At 47.3% G+C, this 17,528-nt stretch overlaps 1 protein-coding gene across 1 annotated transcript; it reads right to left on the bottom strand.

The window, feature by feature from the left end:
- Window positions 1-10,305: 10,305 nt before the first annotated feature.
- On the bottom strand, window positions 10,306-15,516 carry LOC136406790 (cystatin-C-like). The gene is made up of 3 exons (XM_066386955.1): window positions 15,170-15,516; window positions 11,427-11,540; window positions 10,306-10,614 (listed from the first exon to the last, which is right to left on the bottom strand). Exons 1-3 carry the CDS (start codon window positions 15,413-15,415, stop codon window positions 10,531-10,533), a joined length of 444 nt encoding a protein of 147 aa, XP_066243052.1. The 5' UTR covers window positions 15,416-15,516; the 3' UTR covers window positions 10,306-10,530.
- Between the last annotated feature and the right edge of the window lie 2,012 nt (window positions 15,517-17,528).

The following is a 17,528-nucleotide window of genomic DNA, read 5'->3' as shown; positions in this document are numbered from 1 at the left end:
ATAAAAAGGTCCACCATCATGGGTCTAATGTTTAAAATAGACTGTAAAACTGCCATTCTCTAGAGCATTTTCTCAATCCATTGGAATTTTGCTTTCCAGAAACTGTCATCAATTTTGCTCAAATAAACCCATAAAAATTCTCTACAGGTTTGGGTGATCTTACATTAACACTGGCTTTTGCCATTTTCCCAGGATTCCATCTGTGGGCTCCAGAGCAAATGGGATGTAAAGTTTAGCTCAGGCATCTAACAGAATTTGGCAAGGTTCTCCATTAATTTCGTGGACAAATAAAGGGATTTTGTGGAAAGTAAACTCACAGGGTAATTTGATCATAAATTTGTAACTGGGCAAATCATAGTGAGTAGTCATGACCCAAACAAATAACTTCTTCTTTTTTAAAATTAAGTGAGATCAGAGGAGGCAGAGAGACAGACTCCTGCATGTGCCCAACCAGGATCCACCTAGCAAGCCCCTTGTGGGGTGATGCTCTGCCCAACTGGGGGCTTGCTCCATTGCTTGGCAATTGAGATATTTTTAGTACCTGAGGACACCTAAGCATCCTTAGTGCCAGGGTCCAACTCACTGGAGCCAATAGAGCTGCAAGGGGGGGGGGCGGAGAAAAAGAGAGCAAGAAAGAGGGGGGGGGGGGAGCAGAAGGAAGGGGGTGGAGAAGCAGATGGTCACTTCTCCTGTGTGCCCTGACTCAGGACATCCACATGCCTGGCCAACACTCTATCCACTGAGCCAACTGGCCAGAGCCATATAACTTCTGCAGTGAAAGATTATCTTGCCTTAAGTAAGCCTATTCATTTTTTTTTGTGCATCTGGGTTAATACATCTTTGAAATGACTCCTTTTTAGACCACTGAGAGGAATACCACCCTCAATTGAACACATAATCTTTTTAACTGTTGTGTAATTCAATCCCTGCCTTGATTCTCCCACTGTTAAGTAATCTTCCTTACGTTCTCTCCTAAATTCCAAATGCATGAGAGAAACCGCTACTCCGGGAAGCGTTGGCCTAAATCTGTTAAGATCTCGTTTTCAGGAATATCCTGTTTGGCCCAAATGAACTTTTATAAAAAAAAATTCTTTATAGGTTTGAATGTTTTTTACATTGACATTTACTTGGTGTAGTCAGCGGAATTCCAAAGAAACCCACCAGGAAGCACTCTGTGGCCCTGTACCTTGTGCTAGGGACTGGCAAGGACAAGTGTACCTGGCTTTCACCAGGTGAGCTTGGGTGGGCTTTTCTCATCATCCTGGACCTTCTTGCTTTAAGTAGCAGGGCTATGACTTTTTATATCACCCATTCTTAGAAAATCCTCAATGTGGATAAAGTTTGACATAACCCAGGGAAAGGAAAATAAATGAGTTGCTGCTTTTAATTTTGACTTTTTATTGAACTGCTTACAGAAAATCTAAACAAAATTTTTGCTGGATACATGAGAGACTAGACTGTCTTTAGTTCTGAGAGAGAAAGGACACTTGTGTCCCCAACTCAAACAGCCAGTGGTGTGACTAGGGCTGTTGCAGGTCCCCAGGGTGGAGTGGCGACCGAGGATCTGGGAGGCATCTGACACGCTAATGCAACCTGTCCCTGAGAAGCCTGCCAGGAGCCCGGGAGAGCATTTTGTTCCCGTGAAGAGCAGAGCCCCATGAAATAGTCTCACCCCAGCACAGGGGCCCATACCTTAATTAAACTTAACAAAAATAAATAAATCTTAAAACAAAGCATAATGGTTCTGGCAATGTCAGGTAAGCTCTTGCTGGCCCTTGTTCCAATATTCTTAGGTGACCAAGAATTGTTATGGGGTGGCCTGAGGACAAATGTTCTCTAGGGCATAAAGCAGTGCTATAGGGACAGTCACTACATTTAGCTTGTCAGGAAGGGTGCGTGTAAAGGCAAGTTCTCCCTAGAAGTTTGTTCAGACTCTGTAGATCTCAAAATTAGCGTGGGAAGCCATGCCTTCCAGGTCGGCAAGTCCTGTAACAGTCAGCCTCCCGTTAACACTAAGGTGGCCAAGGTGAGGACCCTTTGATATTTCTGAACTAATATTTTGTGCACACAATTAGAAAACGCCAACTACATTTTAATTGGTCTCTCAAAACTTCAAAAAGAGAATTTAATCCTGGCCAAGTAGCTCAGCTGGTTAAAGTGTTTTCCTGATATGCCAAGGTTGTGAGTTCAATCCCCTATCAGGCCACATACAAGAATCAGCTAATAAATACATAAATAAGTAGAACAACATATCAATGTTTCTCTTTTTCTTTGTCTTCTTTCCTCTCTCTCTCTCAAATCAATTAATAAAAGTAATTTTAAAGGGAATTTAGATAAGTGGATCGATCTATGATGTTGTTTAGGTGCCAACCAGTTCTTTGAGATATTAAAAATGACTGTCTTTATTTTAGCAACTTGACTTGTCAAGAACAAATTCAAATTGTAAATGCTTCCCAAACAAAATTTGGATCCAGCTGGTCTCTGTTTGTGTCTGTCTGTGTATGTCTACATATGTATGTTGGAAATGTGAGATAATTTTCTACCTCCAGATAATTATTAAAGTTAATGTTTGTAAAGATTCAGTATTCTAGAATGCTCAGATGTACAGAAACTAACTCAAATACTTTTCAAGTTCACATGATCTAAGATTAATACATAGTAAATAAAAGCTAGTTTAAGTTCATTGTCTTAAGTAGAGCAGACATGCCTTTTGAGTTATTAATATTAAATATGTTATATTTTACCCAGGTTAAAAAATAGCCCAAGTTAATAACTAATTTTGATTGCTATAAAAAATTTTTCTAGAGGTTATTAAATGTTCATGCTAATGAATGCTAATTTTTTACATTGTTAGTTTTTATTAGGGCTTGAGGTTTGAAGGATTAAAATTTCGATATATGTGCCTGGCCAGGCGGTGGCGCAGTGGATAGAGTGTCAGTCTGGGATGTGGAGAACCTAGGTTCGAGACCCTGAGGTCGCCAGCTTGAACGCGGGCTCATCTGGTTTGAGCAAGGCTCACCAGCTTGAGCCCAAGGTCACTGGCTCGAACAAGGGGTCACTCAGACTGCGGTAGTCCCCGGTCAAGGCACATATGAGAAATCAATCAATAAACAACTAAGGAGCCGCAATGAAGAATTGATGTTTCTCATTTCTCTCCCTTCCTATCTGTCTCTATTTGTCCCTCTCTCTGACTCTCTCTGTCTCTGCCACAAAATAAATAAATAAATAAAATTTCGATATATGTAAGAATAAATTTTCAGTGTTTCAGAGGGCCCTTGAAATACCTCAAAAGATTTGACTTGTTTTTATGTTAAATTGAATGGGAAGCATTGTTAAATAAGTGATGAAAAGAAAAATTTCTAGGTTATATTATTTGGGTAAACTAAATTTAGGTAAATGTAAATTAAAGAAGTGAGGCTATAAAACTTAATATGGATACGTGGTTTTCCTTATTTTTCAGTTTTTTCTTTCTTTCACAGCGAGATTCTAGGGCTTGGGATGGAGGGTGCATGATGCAATGTGCAGATGGTGCTTTATTGAGTTGTATACTTGAAACCTGTCTCTTTTTGCAAATCAGTGTCCTACCAATAAATTTAATTCTTGTTTGATTTGGAAACCCTTGCTTTCACGTGCATTTCATAAATGAACAATCATGTCTAATTAAAACATTCTTCATGGTGGCCATTGTAATTACAGGTTGTCTTAGTAAGATTTTTCTATTTTCTGAAAATCACTACAGCTTCTAGGACAGTTGGTTGCTCTTACACATAAAATAAGCAGGTGTGCTGAAAGATGGAGTGAACAATCTTTTGAAACTTGGGGATCCCATTTCCTTAGCTAAACCTTGACTCCCTTGGAGTCAAATTAATACCTGAAAGGGATGCATGCACCTCTAGTTTGGTGGTTTGGGTACTTCATTTGCACAAAAATTTTCTTGACATTAGCAAGTGACCTAGTGTTGAATTAAACTATTTTGTGACTCACTCTCCCTGGTAAGGGAGTCTCAGGTTTAGGTGGTGAGTGCTCTAATAGTGTTTAAGTGCTTGAATTATTACCCTTGATTTTGTAGCTTAGGCTTCCAAGATTCCACTGACAATAGATCTATTATTCCTTTTACAAGAACATTTCTTTGTAGTGGCAGACATCCTAATTGCTTTAAATGGCTGGAGTCATGCCTCTCTCTGTTAGCCATATTCAGCCTGTGGTCAACAGAGCACTTTTAACAGTGGTCCGATGCCTCCAAGGTCCAGAGGTCAGGACCTCCACTTTTTGTAAGGTGATCCCTTGGGGTATTACTTTTGAAAAATTCAAGGAATGTCATGGGGCAATCAGCTCTGAGAAATGAATGGTGAATTCAGCTTCTGCTCCTCTTTTTGGTTAGAACTCATAAAAGCACAGTTGCCGGGAAAACCAAGCCAGCAGGCCTGAAGAAGGAGAAGCTGCTTCACAGACTAGGAGTCCAGAGGAAGGGCTGACAACAGGCACTGCTTAGTGCGAGAACTCAAGTGTTGTAACTGCCCTGCTCTTTCCTGTCTCTTGATGCAGTTACTGTGCCCCCTCTAATTAATTTGGCTTTATTCTCAAACAGCAGCTTTGGACCTCCTGTCTTCTCGTCTTCATACTCACCAAGGAAGAGAGCTTTACAAATAGTTCAAACAAAATCGCACCATTAAATCTCAGGAACCCTTACCCTTCAAGTGGCCAGACTTGGGCGATATACCATCTTTAAACTGATCATGGATGGCTTGGTGGGATGGGCTGTCTTGACTGGCTTAGCCAAGATCACATTCTCCAAGTCGTGGTTCAAAAGGTGAAGTCAGCCTGACCAGGCGGTGGTGCAGTGGATAGAGCGTCGGACTGGAATGCAGAGGACCCGGGTTCAAGACCACGAGGTCGCCAGCTTGAGTGCGGGCTCATCTGGTTTGAGGAAAAGCCCACCAGCTTGAACCCAAGGTCGCTGGCTCCAGCAAGGGATTACTCGGTCTGCTGAAGGCCTGCGGTCAAGGCACATGTGAGAAAGCAATCAATGAACAACTAAGGCGTTGCAACACGCAATGAAAAGCTAATGATTGATGCTTCTCATCTCTCTCTGTTCCTGTCTGTCTGTCCCTGTCTGTCTGTCCCTGTCTATCCCTGTCTCTGACTCACTCTCTGTCTCTGTAAAAAAAATAATAAATAAATAAAAAATAAATAAATAAAAAAGGTGAAGTCAGCTTCCCTGCAAACAGGAGAATGAGAGGGAACAAGGAGGCACCACCACAGGAGTTATTATTTTATTGTTTATCACGAGAAGGTGGGTACTCTCTGGTTTGTGAGTCAGCACCAGCCTCAGGGATTATTCAGTGCTTTATCTCCACACACTAACAGTGAGACCAGTGAGACACACAGGCCCACAGGGTAAGAATTCCTCAGCACTATTTACTGGCTGGCAGTTGTTCAGGAAAGCAGGTCTTTTTCTTAGTCTGTCCCTCAGGGGCCTGGGTTTAGGTAAAAAAAAAAAAAAGTGTTACTATTTATGATCAAAGTACTTTACAAAAAGGGTAGATCCTGTTTACTAGGAAACATTTTATTTTCTGAGCACCTTGATGGGTGTGGGAAGATCTAGAAAGAGTTGAGCAGCTCTGCCCCAGGGTTCGGACCTGCTGAGGAATCTAAGGGAAGAGACAGGGTGGATGAGGAAAGAGGAATCCGTGAGAGACATAAGGTCAGTGACTCATTGGGATGAAGGTCAAATGGCAACTACCTCTAGGAGTGAGGCTAAGGACATTTCAGGGACAGGGATGCAAAGTGCTAGGGTTGAAGATGTCAAGGTTACTGATCCACAGAAACCTGCTGAGCTGCCTGAGATTTCCACAAAACTTCACTGACCTGAGTGCTTTCGCTGAAGGATGTTTTACGTGGTTTTGTTTGGTTGTGTTTTAGCTACTGGATATCAACTAGTGGGCTGGGTTATATATCTGCAGAGATCCCTGGCACCAGAAGCATGTCTACATGCAGATGTGACTTTAAGAGAGAACCTTTCACTTGCTGCAAATTGTAGATCTTTTAAGAGTAATGAACTTTTAGAGGAAATTTAATCGAGCTACAGTCCTGCATTCCTTTAGGAATCAGTTGGGTAATATTTCAAAATCCTAGTACATAGGTCCCAGCCCAGACTAATTGAGTCAGAATTTTCAGAGTGCAACCAGGCATCAGTCTTCAAAGCTCTGCTGGTGACTGCCCAGGCAGCCGTGCCAGAGATCATTTCCAGACCTTGTCTGGTCTCAGTGAGTTGGGGTGCCGGCTGACCTCTGAACAGCCTGAGTGTACCTGACTGTGGGCTGCATAAACCTGAGATGATAGTGAGGTGACCGTCCGCCCCCACCCCAGGAGACCCAATGCCAAGGGCTGCTTAAAAGACAAACTGCTCGTTGTTTGTGTTCCCATCTGATGTACCACTTCTCAGTTTTGTGTGTATGAAGAGAAATGGGTGACTGGAGAGTTGTCCACCCATAACCTCCTCTCCAGCTCGGCCCTCTGGGTTTGGGACGGGGTTGATGCTCCCCCTGCTCTGAATCTTTTGATGAGGTTTGTGGCCTCGTCCAAGGCCACTTCTGTCTCTCTGTATCTGATGACAGGTAGGGGCCACAAAACCTATTCCTGTAAGGGAATATTAATCATGAGCCACTAAGACTGGGGCAGGAAAAACAGGCAAGAGCAATGAGTTTTTACTATGTCAGCAGTGAGTGGTGAGGCATACAACGGGAGACATTTCTGAGAAAAGTATAAAATATGCAGGCATAAATTTCACAGGCAATGTGAAAGATGCATAAAAAGATACATTATAAGACTAATGGACGTAAAAGCACACATACATGACATGAAGTATTCTAAAATGAAAAACTTGGCTATTAAATGTTGTCAATTTCCTTTGCCAAATTGAAATAAAAATTCAAAATAGTCCTAGTTCAAACCACAGTAGTTTTTTTTTTTCTGTTTTTGTATTTTTCTGAAGCTGGAAACGGGGAGAGACCGTCAGACAGACTCCCGCATGCGCCCGACCGGGATCCACCCGGCACGTCCACCAGGGGCAATGCTCTGCCCACCAGGGGGCGATGCTCTGCCCCTCCGGGGCATCGCTCTGCCACGACCAGAGCCACTCTAGCGCCTGGGGCAGAGGCCAAAGAACCATCCCCAGCGCCCGGGGCCATCTTTGCTCCAATGGAGCCTTGGCTGCGGGAGGAGAAGAGAGAGACAGAGAGGAAGGAGGGGGAGGTGGAGAGGCAAATGGGCGCTTCTCCTATGTGCCCTGGCCGGGAATCGAACCCGGGTCCCCCGCACGCCAGGCCGATGCTCTACCGCTGAGCCAACCGGCCAGGGCCAGTTGTTTGTTTGTTTTTTTTTTAACTTAGAACGATTTTCATCTGGAAGAATAAATACAACATATTTAGAAATAAAATTTAGCAAAGAATAAAGAGAATAATCCTTTACCTAATAGATATTAACACAATATATTTAAAATGAGGTTGTTGGCACAGAAAAATAAATCCAGCTAGATTTAGGACTGAGATGGAGAAACTGACCTCTGACACAGTGGACGTTCACTGTACAAATGATGGCCTTTTGAAACAGTCCTTGGAAACCTCACAGAAATTTTTAAAAAAAGCTGCTAATAACATCATTTGAGAAAATGAAACACTTGTGAAACACCATATAAAAATACGTTCACATTCTGACTAGAATCTTTATTTATGCTACAAATGGCCCCTTTACGGGGGCTTCACAGATGTGAGCAAGTAGACAAGAGAGGTGCCTGTAGTGCCACCTTACAGAAGACAAGTGGGGCTCATGGAGAGTGAGGAGCTTGCCCAGGCACATAGCTGGTGGAATTGTCACCCACACCATCTGATTTCAACTGCTTCACTTGCATGTGGGCACACGTGCGTGCAGTCACACACACACACACACACACACACACAGCCTGACACCACTGCTATGTGATGAGTCACCCTGACACTTTGAAGTACAACACTGTTTTCTTTCACTCTGGGTTTTGTCGACCAGAAATTCAGAAGGGGGGCAGATGGACGTTCTTGCATGGGGCCTCTCATGTAACTGCAGTCATCTGAGAGCTCAGCCAGGCTGGACGTCGGTGGTGCCCACTCAGCGGGTGGGCAGCTGGTGCTGGCTGTGGCAGCTCAGCAGGGGCCTCTCCAACATGGCAGTCTTCAGAACTGGGGTTCCTCACATGGACGCGGGCTTTACTCAGGGCAGGTGTCCGAGAGAGCTTGGCAGAGTCCTGGGTCCTTCCTTTACCCCATCTTGGAGGTCGCAGGGTCACTTCTGGTTTTTGCTTAAAGCAGTCACAAGCACATAGAGTCGAGAAACACCTCACTGACCCCACTTCTCAATGCCAAGAAGCTATGGGACCATATTTTAAACAACCACGATACAGTGTTAGATCAGTGTGAAAATACCTAAAACCTATTTAGTGTTTACTCAGAGCCAGGCACTGTGCTATGACTATTAATATGAATATTTTGTATAAATTATACACTTATGTTTATTTAAAGTAAATATATATCAAAGTAAAACTGTGCAGTGGAAGCTGCGGGGCTGTGCTTCCCCACAGGACACACTGATCTTGGCGATGTCTGTCTGTCTGGGTCAGAGAGGGTTCCAGGTCCCAGGAGCTCACCCCGAGCCCCGGAGCCGAGGCGTCCGCAGGCCAGCCTGTATCTGGGGGCCACCGAGGCGGCACCCACTGGAACTCCTGTGGTATGGGCTGTAAAATAGGAGGTCTGGGTGGTGGAAGGAGAAGGGAGCAAATGCAGGGGTTCAGGCGTGGGAGGCCCAGTGACCAGGGTTATGTGCCCAGTCCTTCCCCACCCCCTACTCTCCCACTGTCATGAGGAAGAGAGAACTAAATTGGAAGTGCCCCAAAGTCATGGTTTTATATGAAATCAGCATGTCATTTCAGTACCTGGATGGTGGTTGCTCTTGTAAAATCGAGATTTTTTCCCCAAGGCAGTGAGGACCCTTGTAGGGGGGTCTTTGGCCCAGGCCACCACTCCTCCTACAGTCTGCTTTGCCACACCCCCTTAACTTACACATGTCATCCCTAGGTTCAGACAAACACCCCTATCCTGCAGGACCCCAGCCCAGTCTCTCAGCTCAGGGCCCGTAAGCCTTGTTCTCACTTCGCTACCACCAAAGCCCTTTCCTTAACGAAGTCGGGTGAGCAGGCTCTGCTGCCAGCTGACAAGACCGGGCACGAACACATGGACCCAGCGTGAACCTGACCCCCTTGTAAACCACAGCTTGCCAGAACATCAGAGAAGGTGCAGTTTTCACTGTTTCAAGCCTGCATCTGACCTTGACTGATTTTGATTCTGATGGGCGTTTCCTCAGTTATAAATACCTACATATACTTGCAGTCCTCAACTCCTCATTGGACACCATAGGCTCTTTGGGGAGAAAGTAGATGTAAAGCATTATCTCTTTAGTCTCCAGGGAACCTGAGCAATTACGTCAGTCCCCGGGGTCTCATCAACTCACCACACGTGGCCGAACCCTATGGCTCTGCAGAACTTGCTGAGGGAGGCCTGGGCTATGGGCTCGTCTGAGCCTCCCCCGTGTCCAGCCCCTGCTCAGTCTTCTTTTCTTTTCTTTTCTTTTTTCATTTTTCTGAAGCTGGAAACGGGGAGGCAGACAGACTCCCGCATGCACCCGACCGGGATCCACCCGGCATGCCCACCAGAAGGCAATGCTTTGCCCCTCTGGGGCGTCGCTCTGTTGCGACCAGAGCCACTCTAGCGCCTGAGGCAGAGGCCACAGAGCCATCCCCAGCGCCCGGGCCATCTTTGCTCCAATGGAGCCTCGCTGCGGGAGGGGAAGAGAGAGACAGAGAGGAAGGAGAGGGGGAGGGGTGGAGAAGCAAATGGGCGCCTCTCCTGTGTGCCCTGGCCGGGAATCGAACCCGGGACTCCTGCACGCCAGACCGACGCTCTACTGCTGAGCCAACCGGCCAGGGCCCAGTCTTTTTTTCAAAAGCAGCATCTAAGTCTCCACAGCCAGCAGCAGAGGTCCCTTCCTCTTTCTTATGGATTACCAGGGGCCACCACAACTGAAGGCCTGGGTTCCCAGTCCGACTCCATGACTGTCATCCTAACAGGGGCAGCACATTCCCCTGACATGCCAGCTGTGCCCATATGTGTCAGCTCTTATCCCTCTTCTGCCCTCCAGAGCCAGCAGGACAAGGTGCTTATCACAAGTAACTGTTCAAACCCTTCACACACATCCCCGAGACAGTGAACCACTCAAGTAGCTGATGTTACTTTTTATTGCATAAAGTAGGAGCAGCACACGCGCACCAGCGACAGGTGCATCCACAAAGCAACTAAAGAAAGGAGCCAGTCAGCACAACCAGCTGTTCTGATGATGCTCAAGACGCCTCCTGAATGTCTTCTGGGCCCACGCACTGAGGGACTCCGCCGGGGTGGCGAGTGTGAGTGGGAGGCAGTGAGTGCGGCCCAGCCTGTGTCATGTTCTCTATGCGTCCATGCAGCTGGACTTCACCATGGAGGTCTTGTTCATCCAGGGGACAGTGTAGATCTGGAAAGAGCAGAGTGCTTTCTGCAAAAGAGAAGAAAGAGAGGTGGTCAGTGGGTTACAGTACAAGAGGGAAAGACCCAGCATGAGATCTCAGAAGTGCAGGTGAGGAACTGCAGTTGTCTGGAGCACTCTCAGCCTCTACCCTGCCTAGCCCCCTAAGACTCTGCAGGACTCTGCAGTGATGTCTGGGCAATCCCTCCTCCTTCACTCCAAGTCCAGGAGATGGCTTCCTGTCCCCCCGCCCTGCAGGTACCCACAGTGCTGCACCAGCATGGCCCTTTAAGGAGCAGCCCAGGCAAGGCCACACAGCCCAAGGGTGTGAGGCATGCAGCCAAGTTCCCTCCACGTCCAATGGGCTAGCACCAAGACAGGTCCAAAAGGATGGACCCAGTCCAGGAAACCCTCCTGAGAGAGGCAGTGTGCTTGGGGAGGTGACAAGTGGGTAGAGGCCTCCCAGAAGCTGAGACCTCCCAAGAACCAGTCAAGCCCAGGGGACAGTCTGGTGTTCAGTGAGCCAGGCAGCATGGGAGAGTTTCTCTTCTTAGGTGCTTCTAATTCCCTTTAATCTGTTCCAGTGGCCGAGGCTGGGGTTACAGGGCCGTATTTCTCACCCCCAGCTGCTTCCTCCAATCAGCAGGTAACAATCCCCAAAGTACATGGTACCTAAATGTCCCACTCAAACACCCTTATAAGTACAAATTAGGAACCTGCACACACACAGGCACCCTCTCCCCCACATGCACCCCAACACCTGAACCCCCCACCCATGCCACCAGCACAGCCCTGCCCCTGCGCCCTGCATGCCTGGCCCCTGGCCCACATCAGGCACATACCTTCCTCAAGTGTGGCTGGTCATGGAAGGGACACGTGTCCAAGTTGGGCTCGGACTTGGTACATGTGGTTCGACCGACTTCCACATCCAAGAAGTAATTCAGCCCCGCCACGATCTGTGTATGTGAAGAGTGGGATTGGCTTTCAACACCTGCCCGTGTCACACAGGCACAGTTACCTTCCTGTTACCACACACTGGGCCAGCATCACAAGGCTTCCAGCACCTCCTGATGGCCGCCCAAGCCGATGGGCGCCAGGTCCTTCCTGTAACTTGTTTACAAGCAGCTCTGACAAGGTGTGTCACACAGTCTGGCAGGAAAATGGCAGGTGGAAGCCAGACAACAAAAGTCTGCCAGGAGCTGAAAAACAGCTCTGCCAGAGCCAAGACTGGTTCCACCTCAGGAAGAGTCACATGGTAATGATCTTGACGCTACAGTCCAGTTAGTGACCCCAGCCCAGCACACTCATTCTGTGTCACCAGGCTGCTCACACCCTCCTGAGCAGAAGGAATGAGGTGCTTAACATACACCCCAGGGCTCAAGGCCAATAAAGATGCCTCTGGAATGCCTGCCTTCTAAGAGTTATTTGTGATGGGAACACTTCCAAAGTGCCACATACTTCATGTGTTTTACATTTGAGATTACAGAAGTGATACCTGTCCTCACACACCTCGTGACAAGTCAGAGAACCCTGGAGAAACTTGTGATGAGGCCCAGCCCAAGCTCCAGGCTCTCTGTCCAGTGGACTTCAAGCCAGTCCTGTGATCCATCTGCTCCCACATGGGGAAATGAGCTGTTACACCAAGCTATTGTCACACTGGAGAGGAACAGAATGGCAGGGACCTGGTGAGCAGGGAATGCGCATCCCATCCAAACAGGACGGTGCCAGCAAACTGCTGCAGGAGAAATGGGTCTGATCTTGACCCATCGTCTGAAGTTTTGAAAGGAGGTGAAAATGGGCGCTACAAACTGGTATGCAGCACCTCACTCTGCTGCTGCGTGTCTCCATTTCACTCTTCAGTGGTCTACATTCCAGCTTCCCTTCAAGGACAAGCTCAAGGCCCAGTAGCCCTGCCTGAGGCTTCCTCCCCTCCTGTCTGGACTCTGATGACTGCCCTCCCTGTGTGTCTAGAATAGTGATGGGCAATCTTTTGAGCTTGGTGTGTCAAAATTCGCCAAAAAGCTGAGCATAACTCGGGTGGTGTGTCACTTCGAGAAAAAAAACCATAATTTCACAATATTTATAGTTTAAATAACAAAAATGTATAATTGTAATATATAACTGTATTTAATAAACCAAAAACTAATTATTTAACTTACTGCTTAGTGACTCCTTTGTTCATCTGTCAATCGGTTTCTTTTGTTGGTCTTGATATTATTTAACTTGTGTGGGGTGCCATGAACTAAGATAAGTGAGGGGGAGGGGGAATTCTTTAACTAACTTGCCTATTAGTGACTTTTTTGTTGCTGAATTTCATTGGCTTAATCTTCAGTTGAAGGTTGGTATTTTGTACACTTCAAGCCCAAGCAAGCGCTACTAACTTCATCTGTCAATCTGTTTCTTTTGTTGGTTTTGATATTATTTAATGCTGAGAATAAGGTCTCACAAAAGTACGTAGAGGAAAAAGTTGTGAGTAAAGCCATTGCTATATTTTTCAGGGTGCTAAAAGTGTCTGGTAATCAGTTCCAGGCACTCCAAATTTCCTGTTCGTAGTGGCACTCCTCTTGATTCTCCAAGCAGCACCTTTCCAGATTCTCAAGCTTTGACCTCAAGTCAACAAACACCTGAGCCCAGATGCTGTCTTGAAATTCTTCAAGTAGCATCTTATGTAAATTAAGATGGCTGCCACTATTTCTAATGGTGGGAAACGGTACCCATAGAACAGGCCCTCGCCTCTCCCAGCCTGCCCCTCACTTATCTCAGTAATGATGGTCAATTAGAAATCCACGACACCCCAGAACAGTAGATTGTATGATGGTTGCTGTGGTTATGTGGTTGCTGGTAATGGTTATCACAGGGCCCCCAAATTTGTGTCCCCCACGGCATTCCGCTGCTCCCTGCTCAGCCGGTCGGAAGTGAGGTCAAAGATCCCCTAACCGCCTAATGGGAAGTCCCAGAACTAGACGCTCTGTGCTGGAGTTCTGTTGTTTTGGCCTATATACCTCTGGCAGAGAGTGTCTACACTACAGCAAATGTTTTATCCTCAGCTACAGCACCTGGCCATGCAAGAGCCGAGGATGAAACGTTCTTCTCGGCATGCGACCCCATACTTCTCTGGTATGCGGCTGCGTGTCATTGAAAATGGCTACGCGTGTCAGTGCTGACACACGTCATAGGTTCGCCATTACGGGTCTAGAACTTCAGGGGAGGCTGGCAGAAAGGGTCAGGTTTGGTCCTCTCTACTCCAGCACACACTCAACTACCACCGAATAGTAGTGGCGGGTACCGTCTCAAGGTGAGGAGTGAGACTTCAAAACCCAGAGCCTGCTCCGAGGGTGTGACCTACGGAGGAAGGTAATGGTCCCAGGGCCTTTCCTCCAGCATTGCACAGGCAGGTTTGGATGCTTATGCAAGACTGTCTGCCTGGCATCTACCTGGATACCACAGGCCACATCCTGGACTCCATGTTTGCTGGTACCTTTGGGGTAACCAGGTGAGCAGTGAGGGTCCCTCCCCAGGGAGGATGTTTGGAGCGCCTGTGTCCCCAAATACCATTGCACATGGAGGACATAGAGGCTGGTTTAGTGGCACCTGCTGGGAGGAGACTCGGAAAACCTGTCTCTTCTGTGTGACTAAAATATTATGCTGGGAAAACCTCAAGCCAACCCAAACTGAGTGCCAGTATGCACATCCTGGCTGGACCCTCACAAATGCCAAGGTGACGAAACAGGCAGGCAGGCTGCTCGAGGGTAAAGGCAGCGGCAGGACAGTGGCTGCAGGGCATGACTCTGGAGCGCCCTTGGCTCTAAAACCAGCACAGACATCCAAGTGTCTATGAGTTAGGTAACTCTTTTCAGTGCTCGGTTCTTATTTTCAAAATTGTACTGTAATTGTGTAAGAAAATACCCTTGCTTTTATGAAATAACATACTCTCAAATGGTTCAGAGGAATGTATGTACCCACACACATGAGGACAGAGGGAAGTGGATAAAGCAGATAGGGCTACATTTTAACATTTGAGTAATCTAGGTGAAGAATCTACAGGGATTCTGTGATATTTTTGCAAGTGCTCTGTAAATCTGAAATTATGTCAAAATAAAGTTAAAAGAAAAAAAGTGCTTCAAAATTCATTCGGTTGCAGGGCCAGGAGGGCATCCGGGTGTGCAGGCTGTTTTCAATTTAGTCTGTGGTCACTTAGTTGCCAGCTGACACTGAGGCCCCAGTCCAGTCCCTTGAGCCTGCGCTAGTGAGCTAAGCGGGCTGGACAGCGGCCCTGACCCCAAGCCTTGTCCTTCTTGCTGAGCTGGTGCTTGAAAACATAAATAAAGGCTTGGGCACCGACCCTGAGTTCCTGGGACCCAGTGTCCCTCCGAGTGAATAAGCCCATGAAGGTCTGTGGCGAAGGTCTGTGGGCACAGAAATGGCCGCGTAAACGGCCTGGCTGAGAAGCCCGGGCGGGTGACGCTCCAGCCAGCTGGCCGGTTGGGGCTGGTGGCCCTCATCAGGACGGCCACGCCCTCCCAGGCGCCTGCGCCGCATCCCGGCCGCCCTGCCCGCCCCGGCCGCCCTCCCGCCCGGGACGCACCTGCTTGCGGGCGCGCACCACCCGCATGGCGCGGCTGTGGAAGGCGTCGTTGCTCGCCTTGTTGTACTCGCTCAGGGCGAACTTGAGCGCCTGCTTCACGCCCTCCTCCTCTACGTCCGCTTCTGACAGGCCGCCGGGCATGGGGGCCTTGCGGGGGTTGGCTCCGGCCGCGGGGCTCATGGCCAGGGCCAAGGCCAGGGCCAGGGCGGCCAGCAGGAGCAGCGGGGCGCGCAGGACACCGGCCATGGTCGGATCGATGGACACGAGCTAGGACGGGCACAGAGAAGACAAGGGCGCGATCCCGTGGCTGCACCACAGGCCCGCAGAGCCTTTTATCCCCGGCCTGCCTGCCTCCGCCCGCCCCGCCCTCCGCTCCTCCTTTTCCGCCAGTCACCTCGCCACGCCCTCCGGCAGACCTGCCCCGCCCCTGCTGTTCCTTCCAAGTCCTGAGATCTTTCTTCCAGCCCTTCTGCCCAGCTCTCCGTTACCGCCTCCTCACGCAGCTCCTTACCCCCAGTCCTGGACCTACAGCTAAAGCCCTTCGCTTCTCCCCAGCTCCTCCCCTCCCGGAGACCTACCCCGCCCGGTCCGGGCCTTACTCATTCAAGTCTGTCTGTGCCCCTCCGCCGCCCATTCCAGCTCCTCCCCCACTCCGGGGCCTCTCGTGTGCTCGCAAGCTCAGCTCGCCATGGTCTCAACAAATGTCACGCTTCTCTGGGCCTGAAAAGGAAAAATAGCTGTCTTGGTCTCTGAGCCATTGGTCGAATTCTAGGGAACCCAGAAGAGGGTACGATTTCAAAGGCTGCGGAAGACCCCATTTGCACCTTGTATTGGGGTGCCAAACATAAGTGGGTTAATTAACCCCTATTTGGCAAAAAGTTCAGGCTCTCTTTTTCACAACTAATTTATTTATTCACAAACATTACTTGGGCTTCTCCCTGGCCAGAAGGTCTAGGGTCTGTATGTAACAGGTGGTGAGTGAGCGAGTGAACTTTGATCTTGACAATATAGAGGGCTGCCCTATAGAAATGTAACTGAACCCAAGTATAACTTTCTATTTTACTTTTCTTGGGAGAGGGGAGTAACTTTCTATTTTTTAGTAAACATATTAGTGTAAAAAGATACAGATGACAGTAAATTTAACAATATTTTCATTTGATAAGTTAACTGCAAAAAAAAAAAAAATCAAGATGAGAGGCACAACTGTTGATTTCAGATCCAAAAGAAGAGCTATCCAAAGCCCTAATTCAGGCAGAAGCGCATCGTGTTTCTGTTAGGAGATGAAGGTAAGGGGTAATTTTGCAAAAGGAAAGAGGGATAATTACTTTAATACAAGGGAAAATTTTCTATCGATGTTGACAAGCTGAGGAAGGAATTTCTACAGATGCAGATAAACTAACAGCGATACTTATTCTAAAGAACGTCTTTGATTTTCAGTTCTGTAGTTATGACCTTTGCTCCCCTGTTGTGACCTCTAGAAAGAAAATGCCTGCCAAAAAGAATTCCTTATGGTTGATTGAGCCCAATTCAGAACGGGAGTCTGGCAGCCATTGTGGCAGCGGCTTATTATGCACACTGCCTGTCAGAGAAAAGCCACAGGCTGAACTGTCAGCCTGTGCACTCTGCTCCTGCATTGTGAGTCAGCCCTTACAGAGAGTTCCTCAGATTCAGCTTCAACCAATACCTCTGAGACTTTCCTGTCCAGTTGAGGATGGGCAGCTATATCCTCATTTGTATCTTTAGTGATCATTTAGAGATGCTCCATTCTGACTCCAATCAGGAGAGTGCTATTTGGAATAATGAAACTGTGATGACTTGGAGTCCTTATTTGCATAGCAATGGACCAATCAGGGACTGGGGGTGGAGTGGGCATTGTTCTCTAAACAAGCCAGTTTTACCTCTCTCTGTGGAACACACATTCAGTTTCCTTGAAACACTGTTTACCCAGCTGGAGCTATAACATCAGATCCTTAGCATGGAGGCCACCTCATTGGGCCACCACTCCCAAGTTGTTTCAAAATCCTGCTGTTCTTAACCGGACTTATCAAGGAAAAAAGAGAGGACCCAAATAAATAAAATAGAAGTGAAAAAGAAGTAATAACTGACACTAAAGAAATACAAATGATTGTAAGGAAATATGGCCAACTCTATGCCAACAAATGGATAATCTGGACAAAATGTACAAATTCCTAGAAATACAGAATCTTGCAAAATGGAATCGGGAAGAACCAGAGAACCTGAATAGACAGATTACAACTAATGAAATTGAAGCAATAATCAAAAAATTCCCAAGAGACAAAAGTTCTGAACTTTATGGCTTTACAGATGAATTTTACCAAATATTCAAAGAAGAATTAAC

Source organism: Saccopteryx leptura, chromosome 5, assembly GCF_036850995.1.
Source record: "Saccopteryx leptura isolate mSacLep1 chromosome 5, mSacLep1_pri_phased_curated, whole genome shotgun sequence".
NCBI classification, from domain to species: Eukaryota; Metazoa; Chordata; class Mammalia; order Chiroptera; family Emballonuridae; genus Saccopteryx; species Saccopteryx leptura.
Note: the sequence above shows the minus strand (reverse complement) of the source record. Positions and strands in the feature narration are given on the sequence as shown.

Excerpts from the sequence above, each read along its gene's own strand:
- LOC136406790 (XM_066386955.1), bottom strand. The coding sequence starts at position 15,415 with ATGGCCGGTGTCCTGCGCGCCCCGCTGCTCCTGCTGGCCGCCCTGGCC. Across the intron at positions 11,541-15,169 it reads TGGTGCGCGCCCGCAAGCAG|ATCGTGGCGGGGCTGAATTA; the intron begins GTGCGTCCCGGG and ends TCACATACACAG. Across the intron at positions 10,615-11,426 it reads ACCAGCCACACTTGAGGAAG|AAAGCACTCTGCTCTTTCCA; the intron begins GTATGTGCCTGA and ends TCTCTTTTGCAG.